Genomic DNA, 19847 nt, shown 5'->3' on the forward strand with positions numbered 1-19847 from the left:
CCTAGGAAACATACTTAACCCCTCCCCGCCCCTAGTGGTTAACCCCTTCACTGCCTGTCACATTTACACAGTAATCAATGCAATTTTATAGCATTGATCGCTGAATAAATGTGATTGGTCCCAAAAATGTGTCAAAAGTGTCCGATGTGTCCGCCATAATGTCGCAGTCACCAAAAAAAAAATCGCGATCGCCGCAAAAAAAATTTAAAAATATATTTTTTTTAAAAATGCCATAAATCTATCCCGTATTTTGTAGACGTTATAACGTTTGCGCAAACCAATCAATATACGCTTATTGCGATTTTTTTTTACCAAAAATATGTAGAAGAATACGTATCGGCCAAAACTGAGGAAAAAATGTGTTTTAAAAAAAAAAATTGGGATATTTATTATAGCAAAAAGTAAAAAATATTGTGTTTTTTTCAAAATTGTCGCTCTTCTTTTGTTTATAGCACAAAAAATAAAAACCGCAGAGGCGATCAAATACCACCAAAAAAAAGCTCTATTTGTGGTGAAAAAAGGACGTCAATTTTTTTGGGTACAACGTCGCACGACCGCGCAATTGACGTTTAAAATGCGACAGCGCTGAAAACTAAAAATTGGCCTGGGAAGGAAGGGGGTGAAATTGCCCGGTATTGAACCGGTTAAAGGCTAATATGCAAGTTATTGTCATAAAAAGTGTTTGGGGACCTGGGTCCTGCCCCAGGGGACATGGATCAATGCAAAAAAAAAATTTTTAAAACGGCCGTTTTTTCAGGAGCAGTGATTTTAATAATGCTTAAAGTCAAACAATAAAAGTGTAATATCCCTTTAAATTTCGTACCTGGGGGGTGTCTATAGTATAAAAAGAGAACCCAAATCGGGTAAAAGGTGCGCTCAGATTAAAAAGTGAAAGTGAGTGAGATAAGCTGCCAGCACCCTATAAAGTCCAGTATCTGACTCTCAAAAGTATAATAAACAGCAAAGTGCAGCGCTAATATAATGTATGAAAAACAAAAAATGAATCTCAGCAAGTGACATGAAAATAATCAGTGAGCAAACATATAACAATTCAATCAATGATGAACAAAAAACTTGAATCACAAGTGCATGTGAAAAAATATAAAAAGAAGTCCAAGAGTTCTTGATATATCCACAAATAAATAAAGAACACCCATCCAGGAAGAGATGTGACAAAGGTGCCTATAAATGATCCACCAAAACGTGTGTGAGTAGAATCTGCTTACCGAACGGCGATGACTGCTATTACAGCAGTCTCGCCCAGCATAGGGATTATGGTCTCCCAAAACCAGGGATACAATTCAGGATGAGTGGTTCTATGGCTGGGCTCTGAGCTGCACTGCATAAAGGTATGCCAAATCATGGATCCATCCGACCCGACGCGAACAGCATGTATAAGTCCATAGGAGGAGGACAAAAAAGGTCCCTTATCCGAGCACGCAACCTGGCAGGCCGCAGGAAAAGAGGGGGGGACGAGAGTGTGGCCCCCCCCTCCTGAACCGTACCAGGCCACATGCCCTCAACATTGGGAGGGTGCTTTGGGGTAGCCCCCCAAAACACCTTGTCCCCATGTTGATGAGGACAAGGGCCTCATCCCCACAACCCTGGCCGGTGGTTGTGGGGGTCTGCGGGTGGGGGGCTTATCGGAATCTGGAAGCCCCCTTTAACAAGGGGACCCCCAGATTCCGACCCCCCCGTGTGAAATGGTAAGGGCCTACCATTTCACTAAAAAACTGTCAAAAATGTTAAAAATGACAAGAGACAGTTTTTGACAATTCCTTTATTTAAATACTTCTTCTTTCTTCTATAAGCATATGCTTTTTTTTTAACTTAGGTCTAATACATTGTGTTAACAATCATAGCTATACTTTGCGAACTGTCAGAGTGATTTGAGCGGGCACACGCTAGGGACCCTGACCCCCTCCCTCTATCTCTTTTTCTTACCTTGCTTCACTCCCTGTTTATGCCTTTGTGTGCAGGCGTTCCTTTGGGGCTCTATTTGGATCCCTGGTGTGTTCCCGCCCACTCTCATCTCTCCCATTGTGCCCCGGTCGGGCCCCCGCACCTCTGGGCACTATTGTGTCCCCCTCCATGCCCTCACATCACCCGTTGGGTACATCTGCCCACCGGCCCCTGTTGGTCTCTATGGATAGTGCGGACGGCGTCTGGCACTTTAGCCTCTCACATGTGATATACCCTAGCTGTATGGACACTCAAGGGCACTGGTTTTCCTCTGCCCGCCTCAGCCACTACACACTGGGGAGTCTGGTTACATCCCCCAGGTATTGCGCTGCGAGTTGCGGCGATCCAATACTGCGCGGTGTCCGTGAGGTGTTTACACACACGTCACCATAGACACCACCGCAATGCCTTCTGGACCTTGTAGGCCCGGACGCATTTGCGAGTGGCGCATGCGCAGTGGCTCTAATTCGTCCGCTCACACGTGTGGCGACGTCAGATGCCGCACGTGTGTGGGGGGCATAAGAACGCCGGCATCCCAGGCCACCACACACGCCAGGGATCCACAGGACCCCATCGTATCAGCTATACTCTGCTTCGGTAAGCATCACCACTCACTACCCAATCTTGCAGACTCAATCTCTTTTTCTCTATTAGCCTGCTTATACCATGCTGATGGTGCGTTTTGTTCCTCAGCTTATCTTATCGGGTGATTCAATTGGCTGTAACTTCTTTTTCAGCCATTTACCCCAATCTGTACTCTTATTGGTAAGTGCCAAATAACTTTTGCATACATAGAGTCTGTGTCATCTGTTGACACAGCCAGTTTGTAACTTGCATCCTTTGACCTATCATCTTTAGGACAATTCTATATACTGTCTATATTTTATTTCTCATTAATCCTTAGAGATACACATCCCATCTAGTAGTTTATGGCAACATTTTCCCGAATTGATTGTTCTCCGGTGTCCTGTAATCTACTTAAAATAGAATTAATGTACGTATAAGTCAGAGACTATGTTAGTCCTATATTGTGTTTCTTTCCAATTGATGGGTCCCTATGGGGTCTCTCCAGGACCCACCTCAATATATTTATATATATATACAACTCTCTATTTTAGACACACACTCCGTCAGGCCTTTCTGATTGCCCCCTGCAGCTACCCATTGTAATCTGTGTTTGAAGCCCTGTTCCGGATGCGTGTTACGCCTGTCCCTGGTGACTTGCAGGTATTTGTTTACCATCTATAGGTAGCCTGGTGGGGAATTTGATTGGGGCCCTGGTGCGTGGGGGGTCTTTTGGGGTTATCCTTGGGTGGTGGTTGGTGGTTTATTCTAACAGTTCGCAAACATTTGTGAACATTATCTGTAAACATTCTTTATATCTAATGTACTAAAGATCTTAGAATTTTGTTTGATTGTTATATTTTTTTCTGGGAAAATTAAAAAGAGAAAGGGAGGGGTGCTGCGCTAACCAGAGGGTCTATACTCATTAGTTGTGGGATCAAAGGCCTCAGTGTAATAAAATACATCCACATATAAAATCGCATGAGTTGGAGTAAATAAAACGCATAGGTAAAGGTGGTATCTAGAAATTGGGGGGGGTGGTGAGTGATAAAAATATCAACAATATGTATAAAATGGTCCAAGTAAGTGATAAATATAAACAATAAAGCATTGACTAAAATTCATTCAGTCCAGTGATATCCAATATGTTAAAGTGCTGGTGCTTTCGTGCCTTAAGTAAACTGAAATAATATAATGTGCTATAGACCAATAAATAAAATAGAACAAAATTGCACAAGATGAAAGTATCACATGAAAAATAAAAAAGTCATAATCGCAAAAATCTTCGTGTTGCTACAAGTGCAAAAAAGAAAGTTCAGTGTGGGTAATCCAGTGGGTAGACAAAATGCTTGCTAGTGTCCGAAAAAATTATATCAAGTGTCCAAACCAAAACAAAGTGCAATTCAGAGCAAATCTAATCAATGGTGCAAAAAAAAAAAAAAAAAAAAAAAAAAACAACTCAGCAGTATATAACAGTGAGGTGATGCTATGCAGACAAAACACTCTGTGTCTTCTTCATGCAGCATGCGCTAGTGTAGGTAATGGCCCCTTACCTAGCGGTGCTAGGTCAACCGCATGTATGTTGTATAATCGCAAGGTCCTGGGTCTCCACTGCGTCCCTGTGTTCCCACTTGCCAGCTCTACAGGATCCTAATTGCTGGCTGGATGTATCTAGTTATGGTCCTGGAAAAGTGCGGTTCCTAGCTTCTCCACATCTCATCTCAAGTATATAAAACATAGGACAAGGTACCCAGATAGTGAAGTATGTATTATAAGGGTCACTTTATTCATATACACATATGGAAAGAGTACTCACATTGAGCAGTTAGTATCACAGCGTTATATCCAACGAGCGGCGAGCTCGTAATGCATTCAGCAGGAAAGGAAACGAAACAAGCCTATTCCGTCCCTACGCGTGACGTCGCCGATCACGTGACTTCTTCAGGGGATCCCCTGAAGAAGTCACGTGATCGGTGACGTCACGCGTAGGGACGGAATAGGCTTGTTTCGTTTCCTTTCCTGCTGAATGCATTACGAGCTCGCCGCTCGTTGGATATAACGCTGTGATACTAACTGCTCAATGTGAGTACTCTTTCCATATGTGTATATGAATAAAGTGACCCTTATAATACATACTTCACTATCTGGGTACCTTGTCCTATGTTTTATATACTTGAGATGAGATGTGGAGAAGCTAGGAACCGCACTTTTCCAGGACCATAACTAGATACATCCAGCCAGCAATTAGGATCCTGTAGAGCTGGCAAGTGGGAACACAGGGACGCAGTGGAGACCCAGGACCTTGCGATTATACAACATACATGCGGTTGACCTAGCACCGCTAGGTAAGGGGCCATTACCTACACTAGCGCATGCTGCATGAAGAAGACACAGAGTGTTTTGTCTGCATAGCATCACCTCACTGTTATATACTGCTGAGTTGTTTTTTTTTTTTTTTTTTTTTTTTTTTGCACCATTGATTAGATTTGCTCTGAATTGCACTTTGTTTTGGTTTGGACACTTGATATAATTTTTTCGGACACTAGCAAGCATTTTGTCTACCCACTGGATTACCCACACTGAACTTTCTTTTTTGCACTTGTAGCAACACGAAGATTTTTGCGATTATGACTTTTTTATTTTTCATGTGATACTTTCATCTTGTGCAATTTTGTTCTATTTTATTTATTGGTCTATAGCACATTATATTATTTCAGTTTACTTAAGGCACGAAAGCACCAGCACTTTAACATATTGGATATCACTGGACTGAATGAATTTTAGTCAATGCTTTATTGTTTATATTTATCACTTACTTGGACCATTTTATACATATTGTTGATATTTTTATCACTCACCACCCCCCCCAATTTCTAGATACCACCTTTACCTATGCGTTTTATTTACTCCAACTCATGCGATTTTATATGTGGATGTATTTTATTACACTGAGGCCTTTGATCCCACAACTAATGAGTATAGACCCTCTGGTTAGCGCAGCACCCCTCCCTTTCTCTTTTTAATTTTCGTTCCGGGCTTATGTTTGGGCCCTGATTTTGGTGCATGCAGCTGTCCGGGTGTAGATGGTTTATATACCTCTTGAATTGCAGTTAGAAGTCTACACGATTATTACACTTTTTTCCAAATTGGTAGCGCAGGAATAGCTCCCGTTTTTTCCATTTTTTATATTTTTTTCTGATATGAGTGAATTGTAGAGTCATAGGTATTAAACATCTGTCCCCGAGGAAGCCTTCACAGGCAAAACATGTCGGATATCTAAATACCTATCCACTGAATTGGCCGTCACGCTCTTCAGGCCAAGTCACGTGATAAACTTTGCTACAATATTGTTTTTACCGATTATGCACACCTTGTTTCTGTGATTCTCATGTCTATTATTTTTAATAATTTGTGTTAATAAAAATAATTTTGATTTTATTCTGAGTATACTGTGTTTCTCTTGGCACCGCTATAATCCCTGTACTCCCTCCCTCTGGCTTGACTTTTCGTGTTTTGTATATGTTACAAATGCGCCACTTTACAGTCACATTAAGGGGGGCCCCCAGGCATAATATTTTAAGGAATTTTTAATTTTCATTGCTGCACTTTAAGCATCATTAAATTCACTGCTCCTGAAAAAACGATTGTTTTTAAAAAAAAACAATCCAGACCCCCATACACCTTTTATGGCTAATTACTTGCATATAAGTCTTCAAAATGGGCACTTTTGATTTTTTCTGTTCGGCTCCCATAGACTTCAATGGGGTTCCCTGTTCGGGTTAGAACATTTCCCCTGCTCGGGAGTTCTGCTGCGAACTGAACAGGGGGGTGTTCGGCCCATCCCTATCTTTGAGCACTAATGAGAAATGGAACACTGGTCTGAGCTGTCTGAACATTAGTTGGGATGCACTCTGTGGGATATTGAAGCAGGATATTGCATCTTCATTTTTTCATCACTTTTTCACTTTTTATTATTTATACAGTTTTTTGCATGGACTATCCATTGTTTGCACTGATTTAAATTATCCACTGATATTGGATTAATTTATGCATATTTTGATGTATCAAGCACTGTGATCCCTAATATTTTATATGTGTTATAATTATAATTGTTCCATTACTTGAGGATGGAGGAGATGATGATGACTTGGATGCCAGGTGGAGCAGAGGAGGATAGCGAGGGTGAGGCACAACCCCAACAAGGCAGCCATCATGGAAAAGTAAAGAGCAGCCACCCTATTCCATCACATTGTGGAGCTGTTATCTCCTGACCCACTTTCCATAGCTCAGCTGTCTGGGCCTTTTTTAGAACATGTGCAGCCGATCGCACTGTTACAATTTGCAAACTTTGTCTCAAGCACATCAAGTGTGGCAAAAACACCAACCATTTGGGTACCACATGCTTGACAAGGCATTTAACATCCCACCACTCAGCCTATTGGCAAGAGCACCTGAAAGCCACACAAAATGGGTGCTATTATGTTCCTTCTCCTTCTAACCTCAGTCTGCCCCTAACCTCCACTGACAGGGATGACGGTATAGTGCAGGGTGTCCCAGGTCCTTGCAGCACATCTGCAAGCAGCACACATACCAGCTGTAGACTATAGCTGGGAAATTTCTCTGCCCCATCTGCTGCAGCGAAAAAAAAATACAGTCACTGCCACCCACGTGCCCTGTGTCTAAATGCAAGCTTGTCAAAGCTGCTGGCTCTGCAACTTCTGCCTTGCCGTCTGGTGGATTCTGCCCCCTTCCGTGAATTTGCAGAATGTGCTGTACCACAATGGCAGGTTCCCAGTCATTATTTTTTTTCATATATGCCCATTCTAGCTCTGTACCATCATGTGGAAGGCAATGTTGTGGCATCGTTGGGCAAGGCACGTTACTTCGTTGGGTAAGTCCACGTTACTTCTGACACATGGTCCAGCAAGCATTGTCAGGGACGATATATTTTGTTCACAGCACACTGGGTAACTCTGCTTGCAACTCAGAAGTATGCAGAACATGGCTCAGTGCTGCAGCTTTTTGTGCCGCCCCGTCTCCATACAGCTAGTGGGGAGGATGCAAGATTTCTCAGCTCTACAACCTCCTCCTCCATGTCCTCCTCTGTTGAATTGTCCTATGAGCCACAAGTACCCCCTAAGCGTTTAAGGGGCTATTCAATGAGTCAGGCTAAAGGATGCCATGCAGTGCCTCAGCTGGTGTGTCTAGGGGACAGGAACCACACCAGAGCAGAGATTCTTGCAGCTCTGCAGGGGCAGGCCCAGGGGTGGTTCATGCCATGCAAGCTGGAGCCAGGAATGGTGGTGTGCGATAATGGCACAAACCTCCTGTCCGCCCTTAGACAGGGAGAGTTGACACCTGTGCCATGCCTGGAACATGTCCTTAATTTGGTGGTGCAGCATTACCTAAATAGGTACCCAGGGTTGGAAGATCTGCTAAAGCAGTCCAGAAGAGTCTGTAGCCATTTCAGGTGGTCGTACACAGCCAGTGCTTGGTTGGCTGAAATTCAACAGGAATTCCACCTGCTTCCACCTGCTCGTGACATGCCCACCAGGTGAAACTCGACTTTGGCAATGCTGCAGTGGCTGCACATGGAGCAGAGGGCCATCAATGAGTACCTGTGTAAATATGGCTTTTTTCATAAAGGATGCATCACTGTACTGTCATAATTTGAGGAGGCCACAGGGATGGTGAGCCATGACAATACATGCATCAGTGACACAATCCCTGTTGTGTTTCTGCTCGAGCAGACTCGTGGCATTATGGACAGGGCACTTGAGGCAGAGCAGCGGGACGAAGAGGAGAACTTCCTTTCCTCTCAAGCCCACTTTATGCAGATACCATTGTTTCTACGCTACATAACACACAAGAGGAGAGGGAGGAGGAGGAGGAGGATTCTGTCAGTTTTGGAGGCATTGAAGCAGAGGAAGACATACGTCAAACAGTAAGAAAGGGTTTTCCATACCCAGAACCCTTGAGAGTAGGGATGAGCCGAACACCCCCCTGTTTGGTTCGCACCAGAACATGCGAACAGGAAAAAAGTTTGTTCGAACACGCGAACACCGTTAAAGTCTATGGGACACGAACATGAATAATCAAAAGTGCTCATTTTAAAGGCTTATATGCAAGTAATTGTCATAAAAAGTGTTTGGGGACCTGAGTCCTGCCCCAGGGGACATGGATCAATGCAAAAAAAGTTTTAAAATCTGCTGTTTTTTCGGGAGCAGTGATTTTAATAATGCTTAAAGTGAAACAATAAAAGTGTAATATCCCTTTAAATTTCGTAGCTGGGGGGGTGTCTATAGTATGCCTGTAAAGGGGCGCATGTTTCCCGTGTTTAGAACAGTCTGACAGCAAAATGACATTTCAAAGAAAAAAAGTAATTTAAAACTACTCGCGGCTATTGCATTGCCAGTCCGACAATACACATAAAAGTTCATTGATAAAAACGGCATTGGGAATTCCCCACAGGGGAACCCCGGCCAAAATTTAAAAAAAAAATGACGTGGGGGTCCCCCTAAATTCCACCCCCCCAAAATTAAAAAAAAAAAACGGCGTGGGGTCCCCCCAAAAATCCATCCATACCATTTTTAACAATTTTGACAGTTTTTTATTGAAATGGTAGAGGTACTCCCTTACTATTTCACACGGGGGGGCAGGATCTGGGGGTCCCCTTGTTAAAGGGGGCTTCCAGATTTCGATAAGCCCCCCGTCCGCAAACCCCCACAACCACCGGCCAGGGTTGTGGGGATGAGGCCCTTGTCCTCATCAACATGGGGACAAGGTGTTTTGGGGAGCTACCCCAAAGCACCCTCCCAATGTTGAGGGCATGTGGCCTGGTACGGTTCAGGAGGAGGGGGCCACTCTCTCGTCCCCCCCTCTTTTCCTGCGGCCTGCCAGGTTGCATGCTCGGATAAGGGTCTGGTATGGATTTTTGGGGGGACCCCACGCCGTTTTTTTTAATTTTGGCGCGGGGTTCCCCTTAAAATCCATACCAGACCTGAAGGGTCTGGTATGGAATTTAGGGGGACCCCCACGTCATTTTTTTTTTATTTTGACCGGGGTTTCCCTTAATATCCATACCAGACCTGAAGGGCCTGGTATGGAATTTAGGGGGACCCCCACGTCATTTTTTTTTTTAAATTTTGGTTCATGGTTCCCCTGTGGGGAATTCCCATGCCGTTTTTATCAATGAACTTTTATGTGTATTGTCGGACCGGCAATGCAATAGCCGTGAGTAGTTTTAAAGGGGTTTTTTTCCTTTTGAGATGTCATTTTGCTGTCAGACTGTTCTAAACACGGGAAACATGCGCCCCTTTACAGGCATACTATAGACACCCCCCAGCTATGAAATTTAAAGGGATATTACACTTTTATTGTTTGACTTTAAGCATTATTAAAATCACTGCTCCTGAAAAAACGGCCATTTTTAAAACTTTTTTTGCATTGATTCATGTCCCCTGGGGCAGGACTCAGGTCTCCAAACACTTTTTATGACAATAACTTGCATATAAGCCTTTAAAATTAGCACTTTTGATTTCTCCCATAGACTTTTAAAGGGTGTTCCGCGGCATTTGAATTTGCCGCGAACACCCCAAATTGTTCGCTGTTCGGCGAACTTGCGAACAGCCGATGTTCGAGTCGAACATGAGTTCGACTTGAACTCTAAGCTCATCCCTATGTGAGAGTATTATACCTGGCTGGGAGGAGGCAGTTCCAGATACTTTAATCCTCAGTGACCCCGAGGAGTCTGTTTCTCATGCCTCCATAAATTTGGGGTGTATAGGCTCCCTCATGTTTCAAAGTCTGCGAAAGGACTCAAGAATATGTGGCATAAAGAAGAAGGATCACTATTGGTTGAAAACCTTCCTTGACCACCGTTACAAGGGAAAAGTCTCACAACACATCCCAACCCAACAGAGATTAAAGATTAAATCTCTTGAGGACACCTTACAGAGGAGCTTATCGAACACTTTTTCCAACTCTGGTAGGTTACTAAGTGATGCATTTCACAATTTTTTTGGTTCTCGCCGCCCAGGGCTGTCAGCTTCCACACCTCATCGGCAGCATCTGCATCACATGGTGGATGATTATCTAAGGGCAAAAACAGAGATGGAGAGTTTTCCAGTCGGCGATCCACTGGCTTACTGGGTCATGAGAATAGACCACTGGCCAGAACTTGCCCAGTATGCAATTGAACTGCTAGGCTGCCCTGCATCCAGCGTGTTTTCTGAATGGGCATTCAGTGCTGCTGGAGGTTTTGTTACTGATAATAGAACACGTCTGTCCACAGACTCCGTGGACTGTCTGACATTTCTCAAAATGAATCAGTCCTGCATTATCTGCAGCTATGAAGTACCTGGTGCTGATTTTTCTGATTAATTGTTTTTGGGATGTAGAATAGCTGCAAGGCTTCTAGGCTGCTTAGCGTTGTGGGTGTTGATTTCATATGGAAGATTTTTTTTGGTGTAGGTTTCATGGGCTCAATTGACACCCAAAGACCAATTTTTCCGCACCTGTTTGTCAAGTGCATAAGATTGCAATTTCTGACAGCAAGGCAACCTCAATAGGGTTACAGTGTGAAGGCACTGCTGACACCCAAAGACCAATTTTTACCAGATCAGATGTGGACTTTAATAAAAAAACGCAAAGTGTTCTGGATACTCATGTTACATACCAGAATTCCTATAGGGTTGCATTTTGAGTGGGATGTTTCCCGCTATTATGATTGATGGAGTTATTTAGAAGAATCATGTCCACTCCTATATTCTTTGGTACGCTTTTTGCTTCACAATTGTCCATCCCTCTTTAGGGTTCATGTCCATTTTTGTCCTGTAGCCACACGTCCATATAGTAGTTTTGTTTATTCCACCTATGTGTGAGATCACTATTGACATATCGATTTGTTGTGTTCTTTTACATTTTTAAGGGGTTTACGATTTAGTTCTCTTCTCTTTTCTACATATGGATGTGTGCTGGATCAACATTGATATTGACATACCCTTCAATATGTGTACCTGTTTCGTAGACAGCTTTAGGTTTCGTTTGGATACATGAGGGCATGTTTAAGTATATCACACATATGTTTATATAGTGTTTATAGTATTTATCCTCATGCCTCCAATCCTGCTTTACGTCTTCTTGTCTTTTCTTTTGAACATGCTGCTTTCCTTCCTCCTTTTTGCACCTTTTTCCCATCAGTTTGCTGTTTGCAATACTGTTCATGCATAACAGGCCTTTAACAACTTTTGGTTGTTGTTGGTTGTCCCCATGTAATATGCGTGCAATTTTCATGCAGGTTACGGGTATTATTTTTATATTTTTTTTGTTTTTATGCGATTTTTTATGCGATTTTTCATATAATTTTGTCTGGGGTAGATGTTAATATGCTATATCTCTTAGTATATCAACATACATTTCTTCGTGAGTGTAACATCCAGTTCTGCTTCATTTTTCTCCGTGTCTTTCTATAGTATAGTTTCTTTTAACTATTTCAAATATACATATGCTTGTACCATGGTTTTGGAGGTGTAGTGACCCCAATATAAAAAACGTTTGAACTAAAAAATGTGGACACTTAGATAGATAAATAGACACGGAGGCACATTTAAATCTAGTGCATATATTTGTGACATTTGTTTATAATATCTAATGTTTTAAATTCAAGGTTTTAGTAATGATATGTTTGTTTATGTACGTTCAATTATGTATGAAATAGTATAAGAATTTTATATATAGTAGCCATTTTCTGAATAGTTTATATCTAGAAGCCACTTCTATTCCTATATATATATATATGAGCCATATTCATTTTCAGTAATAGCTTTACTAATTAAGTTTTCATATTTATATATAGGCTACAGACACAAGACAACCTCTTGAATGCATTTGCATCCTTTGTTTAATACATGTCTCTGTAGATGTGTGGTCATTGGCATTCTCATGCCCTCATACTTTCCTATTTTCATATTTTCATACATAGTTTTTTTGTTATATATTCACGTACATGTGTGTCTATACTCACATGCCTATTGTTCCTTACCTGGAGATACACATGTTTATATGGACACGGATGTTCGTTTATCATTACATCATTCCACTTCACATTTTTCACCTTTTTTCATATTATTTTCACAGTAGTTCACGTTTCTATTGATAATATGTATTCTCATTTTCACATTCTACACTATATAAAGGTCTTCATGGATATATTTTGTATTTATATTTATCATTTTTAATTTTATTCCAACACATATGCACTTTGGTTTAATATCCAACATTAAGTATTTTTCATTTTTGATTATACTCAATGGATGTCTCATCAAATGTTTTTGGGTCTTTGCCGATAGCATTTCCCAAACATATATATTTCACTATACAGTATATATATATATATATATATATATATATATATATATATATATATATATATATATATATATATATATATATATATATATATTCATATATATTTTTATGCACATCCACATTTACACATTTTTGTTTTTATATTTTTTAGTATACTTAGTGGTGCTCTCACATTCAACCACACGTGCTAGCTATACATTTATCAACCCACTTCACCTATCAATTAACTCTAATTAGAGTAATTTATTCACAGGCTTGGGTCACATGTTTAATATATATCAGTGTGTATATATTGCAGTTAATATTTGTGGTTCTTTCGCTATGAATAAGCACTTTTGAAAATGTGAAACGCGTCAGTTCCTGTGATCCGTAGTTTGCTGTGGCTTGTACTTTTTGGATTATTACCTCCTTTTTTTAATAAAGGCATTTGATTTTGAGTGTGGCTGTCCAGAATCTTCCCTTCATCCAATTATCCAGATATCATGCCATTTCAGGTTACCCACCACTTTCCAACATAGACCCCTCAGACCAGGACAGATCTGGGCATACTTCTATCTCCTCTTCAACACATGCACAAAGAGAGCCTCCCAATAGAGGTGAGAATTTATTTATAGAGGGTAATAGGGTGTCTTCTGTTTTTCCCATCTTTGTCTATCTCCTGACCTCTTCCTCCATGTGATATCATGCCGTTTCAGGTTACCCACAACCACTTTCCAACATAGACCCCTCAGACCAGTACAGATCTGGGCATCCTCCTATCTCCTCTCCAACACATGCACAAAGAGAGTCGTACAACAAAGGTGGGAATTTTTCTATACTGTAGACTGTAATGTGGTGTCTTCTGTTTTTCCCATCTTTGTCTATCTCCTAATCTCTTTCTCCATGTGATATCATGCCGTTTCAGGTTACCAGCAACCACTTTCCAACATAGACCCCTCAGACCAGTACAGATCTGGGCATCCTCCTATCTCCTCTCCAACACATGCACAAAGAGAGTCTTACAACAAAGGTGGGAATTTATTTATACTGTAGACTGTAATGTGGTGTCTTCTGTTTTTCCCATCTTTGTCTATCTCCTGACCTCTTCCTCCATGTGATATCATGCCGTTTCAGGTTACCCACCACTTTCCAACATAGACCCCTCAGACCAGGACAGATCTGGGCATACTCCTATCTCCTCTCCAACACATGCACAAAGAGAGCCTCCCAATAGAGGTGAGAATTTATTTATAGAGGGTAATGGGGTGTCTTCTGTTTTTCCCATCTTTGTCTATCTCCTGACCTCTTCCTCCATGTGATATCATGCCGTTTCAGGTTACCAGCAACCACTTTCCAACATAGACCCCTCAGACCAGTACAGATCTGGGCATCCTCCTATCTCCTCTCCAACACATGCACAAAGAGAGTCTTACAACAAAGGTGGGAATTTATTTATACTGTAGACTGTAATGTGGTGTCTTCTGTTTTTCCCATCTTTGTCTATCTCCTGACCTCTTCCTCCATGTGATATCATGCCGTTTCAGGTTACCCACCACTTTTCAACATAGACCCCTCAGACCAGGACAGATCTGGGCATCCTCGTATCCCCACTCCATCACATGCACAAAAAGAGTCTTACAACAAAGGTGGGAATTTATTTATACTGTAGACTGTAATGTGGTGTCTTCTGTTTTTCCCATCTTTGTCTATCTCCTGACCTCTTCCTCCATGTGATATCATGCCGTTTCAGGTTACCCACCACTTTCCAACATAGACCCCTCAGACCAGGACAGATCTGGGCATACTCCTATCTCCTCTCCAACACATGCACAAAGAGAGCCTCCCAATAGAGGTGAGAATTTATTTATAGAGGGTAATGGGGTGTCTTCTGTTTTCCCATCTTTGTCTATCTCCTGACCTCTTCCTCCATGTGATATCATGCCGTTTCAGGTTACCAGCAACCACTTTCCAACATAGACCCCTCAGACCAGTACAGATCTGGGCATCCTCCTATCTCCTCTCCAACACATGCACAAAGAGAGTCTTACAACAAAGGTGGGAATTTATTTATACTGTAGACTGTAATGTGGTGTCTTCTGTTTTTCCCATCTTTGTCTATCTCCTGACCTCTTCCTCCATGTGATATCATGCCGTTTCAGGTTACCCACCACTTTCCAACATAGACCCCTCAGACCAGGACAGATCTGGGCATCCTCGTATCCCCACTCCATCACATGCACAAAAAGAGTCTTACAACAAAGGTGGGAATTTATTTATACTGTAGACTGTAATGTGGTGTCTTCTGTTTTCCCATCTTTGTCTATCTCCTGATCTATTCCTCAATGTGATATCATGCTGTTTCAGTTTACCCACCATCACTTTCCAACATAGACCCCCCAGACCAGTACAGATCTGGGCATACTTCTATCTCCTCTCAAACACATGCACCAAGAGAGCCTCACAAAGGTGAGAATTTATTTATAGACTGAAATGTTGAGTCTTCTATTATAGTAGAAGGCAGCTGGCACACGCTCTCTATTTGGGGATGAAACATACTCAGTGCCTCCAAGTATGGAGAAACACAAGACTCACTCAATGTAACAACGTTAAGCCAGACATTCAATTTTATCAAAATCACTTTGCTTTTTCCTAGTGTTTAGGTATAACGTATAAAGTCTCCATCCCCCACAGTTGTTGCCTTTTGTATCTCTTGACCTTCCCTCTTAGATTGTACGATCTAATGAGCAGGGCCCTCTGATTGCTCCTGTATTCAATTTTATTGCAATTGTACTGTCTGCCCTCATGTTGTAAAGTGCTGTGTAAATTGTTGGCACTATATAAACCCAGTATATTATTATTATTATTATTATTATTATTATTAATAATACAGTAATATTTCCTTAAAGCTCAATTTAAGTTCGTCATGATATTACCTAGATTTACAGTATATAATGTGAAATGGAAAAAATATACCTATTGCTATTGCTCTTATTCATCCCTAATACAAGTCTAGGATCCTCCCCCAGGCTGTATGTCACAGAGAAGGACCATTGCCCTCTCTGTAGAAGTGGTGGTCTCTCTGTGTTGGTCTGACATTTCCCCAAGTCAGAGATGGATCTTGTCAGGGAACATGACCTTTGCTGAATGAAGAGGATATTGGTGGAACCACTGCATTGACTTCTGCTTACATACATGTAGAAAAATGTTATATACCTTTTATTTCAATACCTTTGCTAAAACGTTACAAAATATTGCAATATCCCATGTGACTGATACCGCCATTTGCCATGTGGCTGCTTTGATTTATTTATATATTATTTTCTTTATTTTCTCACATTTATAACCCCTGACAAAGCCTTAAAGTGTTACTGAACCCAGTAATATGAAAATAGTCCCCCCCCCAGTGCCCACAGCTTATAAATTTTCTTTTTTCATTAAAACACTGCCACTATATACCTTTTTTGGAGGATCTGTATACCACAGTTACATGACAAACTGCAGTTTCTCCAGTGCTGAGAGTTTAAAGTGGTTGTAAACCCTCTGGGACCACTTTAACCTTCAGGTAAGCCTAGATTAAGGCTTACCTGTAGGTGCAAGAAATATCTCCTTAACCTACACGGTTAAGGAGATATTTTACAAAAACCGGGCACCGCTGTCTATGGTGCATGCGCACCGTAGACAACGGCGCAGGCGCACTGAGCATGCCGTTAGTGAAGGCAAACATGCCATCACTGACGACACCCGTGCGCATGCACTGGAGTGACGTCAATGTGGCTCCGGCCAGTCACAGCGCCGGAGCCGCGATACCCGGAAGTCACTCCGGGATAGATGGCAACGGCGGAGGAGGCGAACGAGGGTCGCTTCGGTGGCTTCGATCTGAGGTAAGTTGTTCATAATGAGCGAGTATGCTATGCATACTCGCCTATTATGACTTTGCCTTGCAGGGTGTATTTTTTTTTTTTTTTAGGCTTTACTTCCTCTTTAAGTAGAAGGAGATTTCGACTGCAGGCTGTATACCCGCCCACATGTGTGATGTCAATATCATGTGACCTGGCTAACTCTGAGGACAAGTAAATGTTCTGTCCAGCATAAAATATACATCTGAGCATGTGCAGGTCGTCTACCCTGCCTGTGTTAACTGGCTTTCCCCAGATAGACAATGCAGGAGGGGGAGGATCTATGTATACGGGATAAAACAACCTTTTTACACAATGCAGATGATTAACCCCTTAAGTTCCACAGTGAGTATAACAAGCATGCTATGCTGCAAATACAGACTAATTTTACTGTTGTGGGTTTAGTAACACTTTAAATTAAGGTGAAACATGTTGGATTTATGCCCCGTACACACGAGTGGAATTCCGCTCAAGCTTGCCTTGCATACTCATGGTCACACAAAAGTTCTCTGAACTTTCGACTGTCAAGAACGCGGTGACGTACAACACTACGACAAGCCGAGAAAATGAAGTTCAACGCTTCTGAGCATGCGTTGAATTGTTTCTGAGCATGCGTGATTTTTTGCACGTCCAAATTGCATACAGATGATCGCATTTTAGGATAGGAATTTTTCCCGACCGAAAAATAGAGAAGATGCTCCCAATCTTTTGCTGGCTGGAATTCCGCCAGCAAAAAACCGATGGAGCATACACACGGTCACATTTTCCGACCAAAAGCTCTCGTCGGAGTTTTGCTGGCGGCATTTCCGATCGTGTGTACGTGGCATTAGGGTTATTTTTTGGGGATTTTTTTTTTTTAGCACGTATTATTTGGGGTGAGCAAAAAATGGACAATATAGTATCCATAGCATTTGAGGGAGTTATGAATATTCAATCATTTTTTTATAGCAAAGTTCAGATTTTAGAGAGTCTGTATTGCAACATTTTGTAACATTTTAGCAAATGTATTAAAATAAAAGTTACATTTTAGGCCCCTTTCACACGATAAGCCCACTCGGATCCACCTGTCCATTTTTCAGGCGGAGTTGAGCGGGCCACCCATTGACTCCTATGGGCAGGCGGATGTCAGCGGAGATGTGTCCACTGACATCCGTCTACCATCCGATCCACTCAAAACGGACTTATGGCGATACGTTCAGCCATCCACCTGGTGGATCGGATGAGATCTGATGAAAATGGACATGCTGTCTCTTTTTGTCTGATCTCCCCATAGAAATCAGCGGGGCTCGGATCAGGCTTTTGTATTAGTTAAAGTATCTGTACATACCTCCCAACTTTCTGAGATGGGAATGAGGGAACCTATTAGCAAAAGTATGTAGGCATAGGGCACACACCCTGCCACGCCCCCTTAAAGGAGAATTGTACAAAAAAATGATTGGTTAAACTACTAAGTGCTTATTTTTATCACTACTATTCCTTTAGATTGGCTTTTGGAAATTACAAATGCAGCAATTTAGACATTGGATGAAAGGTTTAGCACTGGGAAACACTTTTTTGATAGATAAAAAGTACATTTTATATACAACTATATAGATCAGACCAAAATGAGGGACAAATGAGGCGGAAAGAGGGACAAGAGGGACTTTGTTCCAAATCAGGGACATTCCCTCTTAATCAGGGTTGGTTAGGAGGTTTATGTACACACATGTAGAGCAAAAATGTATGTATTTTTCCATATTGTATATATTCAGCTCCCTATGTATCTGGATCTACCAATTTGTATTGACAGTTGTAAATGAAAATGTGTAAATGTAAAGTTTGGTTTACTTAAAGTCACAAAATCTACATCCCTGTATGTAGAGCAATGACAATTATATGAGTTCTAATGATTTCAATAATAAAGACAGTCACTCTTGTCTCTACAACTTTTATATTTTTCAGGCAATTTTTCAAATCACAGCCTACAAGATCAAAGACCAAAAGTGTTAAATGTGAGTGAAAAAGTCAAATAATTTTCTGTTACAAAATGTTTATAGACAGATTTATTTGGGTCTCCGAAGACTTTTATTTTGCTGTGAAGGTTATGGATTAACCGGTTCCCGACCAGCGCACGACGATGTATGTCGGCAGAATGGCACGGCTGGGCAAATGGGCGTACCTGTACGTCCATTTGAATTCCCCGCCGTGCCATTGCGTGCGTGCCGCTGGCGGCGCCGGCTGGGAGCTCCGTGAGTCGGGTCGCGGGTCCCGCGGACTCGATCGCCGCGGGGATACCCGCGACTGCCTCACGGAGAGGACGAACGGGGAGATGCTGATGTAAACAGCATCTCCCCGTTCTGCCTAGTGACAGTGTCACTGATCACAGCTCCCTGTCATCTGAGCAGAGATCAGTCTAGTGACACACACAGCCCATCCCCCCTACAGTTAGAAAACACTCCCCTAGTACTGATTAACCCCTCCCCGCCCCTAGTGGTTAACCCCTTCACTGCCAGTGTCATTTACACAGTAATCAGTGCATTTTTAATCGCACTGATCGCTGTATAAATGACAATGGTCCCAAAAATGTGATAAAAATGTCCGACATGTCCGCCATAACGTCGCAGTCACAATAAAAATCGCTGATCGCCACCATTACTAGTAAAAAAAAAATTATAAATAAAAATGCCATAAAACTATCCCCTATTTAGTAAGCGCTATAACTTTTGCGCAAACCAATCAATAAACGCCTATTGCGATTTTTTTTTTTTACCAAAAATATGTAGAAGAATATGTATCGGCCTAAACTGAGGAAAAAAAATGTTTATTTATATATTTTTGGGGGATATTTATTATAGAAAAATGTAAAAAATAATGCGTTTTTTTCAAAATTGTCTCTCTTATTTTGTTTATAGCGCAAAAAAAAAAAAATTGCAGAGGTGATTAAATACCACCAAAAGAAATCTCTATTTGTGGGAAAAAAAGGACGTCAATTTTGTTTGGGAGCCACGTCGCATGACCGCGCAATTGTCAGTTAAAGCGACGCCGTGCCGAATCGCAAAAAACGCTCTGGTCAGGAAGGGGGTAAATTCTTCTGGGGCT

The 19847-nt window shown here is 41.7% G+C and overlaps 1 protein-coding gene across 1 annotated transcript in view; it reads left to right on the top strand.

Annotated features, from left to right (window-relative positions):
* Positions 1–19847, top strand: part of LOC141147922 (uncharacterized) — an 86468-nt gene that overhangs the window by 20148 nt on the left and 46473 nt on the right. The window contains exon 3 of the mRNA XM_073635080.1: positions 18711–18760. Within this exon, the coding sequence (XP_073491181.1) occupies positions 18711–18760 (50 nt within the window). The remainder of the gene's footprint in view (positions 1–18710; positions 18761–19847) is intronic.

Source organism: Aquarana catesbeiana, linkage group LG06 (assembly GCF_042186555.1).
Source record: "Aquarana catesbeiana isolate 2022-GZ linkage group LG06, ASM4218655v1, whole genome shotgun sequence".
Taxonomy (NCBI): Eukaryota; Metazoa; Chordata; class Amphibia; order Anura; family Ranidae; genus Aquarana; species Aquarana catesbeiana.